The following is a 3,046-nucleotide window of genomic DNA, read 5'->3' as shown; positions in this document are numbered from 1 at the left end:
AAAGACTGGGATGATATTTGTGGTGGCACGGCAGAGTTGGTGATCGGGTAGAGCTCCCCGGAACTATTACATCGAAGGATAATTTTCCTCGAACTCAGATCTTTCACAGAAAAACCAGAAGGATCAAACTCAACAGACACACGATTATCAGTGGTGAACTTACGAACGGAAACTAAGTTTTTGATAATATCGGGAACAACAAGGGTATTTTTGAGTTGAATAGTACGAGAGGGAAGGGTTATGAACTTGGTACCACTGGCAGTAACTGGAATACTATTGCCATTGCCAACTAAGATAGATCGTACATTGTTAGAATTGAAAACGTTGTGTAGATTACCTGGATCAGCAGTGAGGTGCGACGTAGCACCGGTATCCATGCAGAAAGCATCATCGGGTTGCTGTAGATGCATAGAACTATATGCCTCAGCAATGTCTGTGAGCTTCAGTTGTTCCCTCGCCATTGATTTTTATTGGTTTAGAGAAAATAGGATCGTAGGGGCTCTGATACCATCTTGGATTTGATGATAACTTCCTTAGTGATTTCTATTCACCGGGATTCTTATTATATAAAACAATAGTATCCCTTTTGGGAATACAAAAGTTATGGCGGAGATAATCTCCTCATTACAATAATTATGACAGGAGATATTCTCCTTAATAAAAATAAGTAAAGCAGTATAATATATTCTCTAATACTTTTCAACCACGCAGATCGCGGAATGCCCACAATTGAAGGGGTTGTGCTTATGATTATCGATCAGGAAGAATTTAAGGATGGTCTGTGGTGGTTTTTAGCTATCATCGATTATCTCATATATTCTGTTGTGAATGGATATTTAACAGCATTGTGGCATTTAGCAAGCGTAATTTCGGTAATTTCGGTTATTGAACCGAATGTTTACGGTATATCAGCCATGAAGATGAGTAGAGAACTCTTAAGAGGAAAAACGGGTACTGCACTTGTTCTTGTATTCTCTTATTTCACTGCAATTTCTATGATTATCCTTCTTATGTGCGAGCTTTATGACATGAACTATCCAATGTACTTCCTAATCATTCGTGTTTTCTTGATATTGGTTTGTGTAATCATGTTGGTGGGTGTGAACTTCACTGCTTTATTGGTTCAGAATGTGTTCTACTTTGCCTGCAAAAGCCATCACAATCAAATCATTGATACAAATGTTTTCTTCCTACTAGTACTGAATTGGTTAAATACATTGCGAGTGAGGGTGGTTTGGATCTTGAAGGTTTTCCGTAAGTAGGACTAGATTACTGCTGCAGCAGTGGGGGGACGACGAAAAGAACCGATGAAGAAACAAACGCAGAGATACCTGCTCTAGCATCATTCCCACATTTCCTCCCACTCCCACCAAACCCACCATCATTCACTTCAATGCTAGATTTTATTTCTTGGCAGCACACACAAACCAACTATTTTCGCCATCAAATCAGCCAGCCAAGCCATCACCTGGCAGCACCCAAAGATTCGAGCAAGACTATTTTCACTCTTTTTTGGATTGAACTTAATCCAAAGAATCAGATAATACATACCACTGTTTCGTTGGTCTATGAGCATTATATACACCAATCCGTTGAACGTAAAACGTCTGTTAAAACTCATCAATGCATGAGCCAGTCACTGATGTTTCTTATGAGACTTTTGGTCGAACACCTTATAGACTTTAGCCTGCAAATTCGAGTGATAAACATACCCAATAATCCTAATTACTCACAAACTCTATAAACTCCTTACATTAAGTTCTAAGATGTGGTGAAGAAGAAACCAAATGCAAATGAAGAAATCCGATTGAATAAGAAGAATCAGAACTCAAAAGAAGAAAAAATAATGAAGTTAGTTTTTTTTTTCTTCTTCTTTGAGATAGATGAAGAAATCCGATCGAATCAATGGGTTTTCTAATGTACTTTGAACATGTAATTTGTTCAGTTTATTGTATTTGATCGAAATCCATGATCAATTTCATGAATTGTATTGATCTGTTTTCGAATTTCTAGAAATTTAAATTTTTTTTCATTTTTTTGCACATTCTCTATGACGGTCAAAGTCATCATTTTTTCATCACATAGAGACTCTTCCCTTTGGTCGTCGTCCAACTTTGGTCGTCGTCCAATTAGCTAGAGCAGTTTGGGAGTACACCATTTCATGAAATTCGTAGATATTTCATCTTGAATTCTCTAAATAATGTACTAATGAAAATGAAAATATTATGTGGTTTCCACTGGACCAGCCATCAGGTGACATGTTTTTTTTATCACTCTTGTCAATTTTAACAGATTATTACTTGCTCTTTCCATTTCGCCAACATTTCCCCCGGTTGAATTTTTTTGTCCCAGTAAGAGAAACTCTGATTTTAATCTACTCTGTATTTTCCAAGAAGCTAATTTTAAGTAAACAAGCGGTGGAGGCATTTGCTTTAGAGAAGCATTATAGATTGAGATTGGATAAGACGATGACGGCTTTAGATGATTAGGACTGATGACACTAGAAGGATAATCCTAGATGATCGTCTTCCTAATGGACCCACGAGCAGATCGTGAAGGGGCCCAACGAGTGACAGTGTCTACCACGTGCTCGACTCACTCTTTCTCATGCCTCCCTGAATGTGTGGCGGCCGGCAAACCAGAGCGAAGTTATCGGACCCGACCAGTTTTTTGAACTGAGCTTTCTGGGCTTATTTACGAAGTCATTCAAGTGCCAGTTTGCTACCACAAGGTCCACGAAAACACAAAATCACGAGGTACAACCGTACTAGGAGGTACAACAGTGCAAGTGCAAAGACTCCTTGTAAAAAACATCGGATTGGGGTAAAACATTGCTCAAACCTGTTTCATGTTTGGTCATGACATTCAGTTAAAAATCTAGATTAGGATCTTATTTTACGAGTCAATTGATGTTTGGTATTCGGATATGGACCAAAGTTAGTGCTTGATCTAACATTTATGCTTAATGGTTGATTAATATCTCGATTTCACGTCTAATGAAAACTCTTTTCAGGATCGGGGGAATCTGGTATGGGAGTCCAATCAT

General features: G+C 38.3%; 1 protein-coding gene across 1 annotated transcript; it reads left to right on the top strand.

The window, feature by feature from the left end:
* Positions 1-719: 719 nt before the first annotated feature.
* Positions 720-1,262, top strand: LOC113312037. Its single transcript, XM_026560810.1, has one exon. It carries the CDS (start codon positions 720-722, stop codon positions 1,260-1,262), a length of 543 nt encoding a protein of 180 aa, XP_026416595.1.
* Positions 1,263-3,046: the final 1,784 nt, after the last annotated feature.

Source organism: Papaver somniferum, chromosome 9 (assembly GCF_003573695.1).
Source record: "Papaver somniferum cultivar HN1 chromosome 9, ASM357369v1, whole genome shotgun sequence".
In the NCBI taxonomy this organism is placed as follows: Eukaryota; Viridiplantae; Streptophyta; class Magnoliopsida; order Ranunculales; family Papaveraceae; genus Papaver; species Papaver somniferum.
The sequence above is the reverse complement of the archived record's forward strand: the minus strand, read 5'-3'. Positions and strand labels throughout refer to the sequence as shown.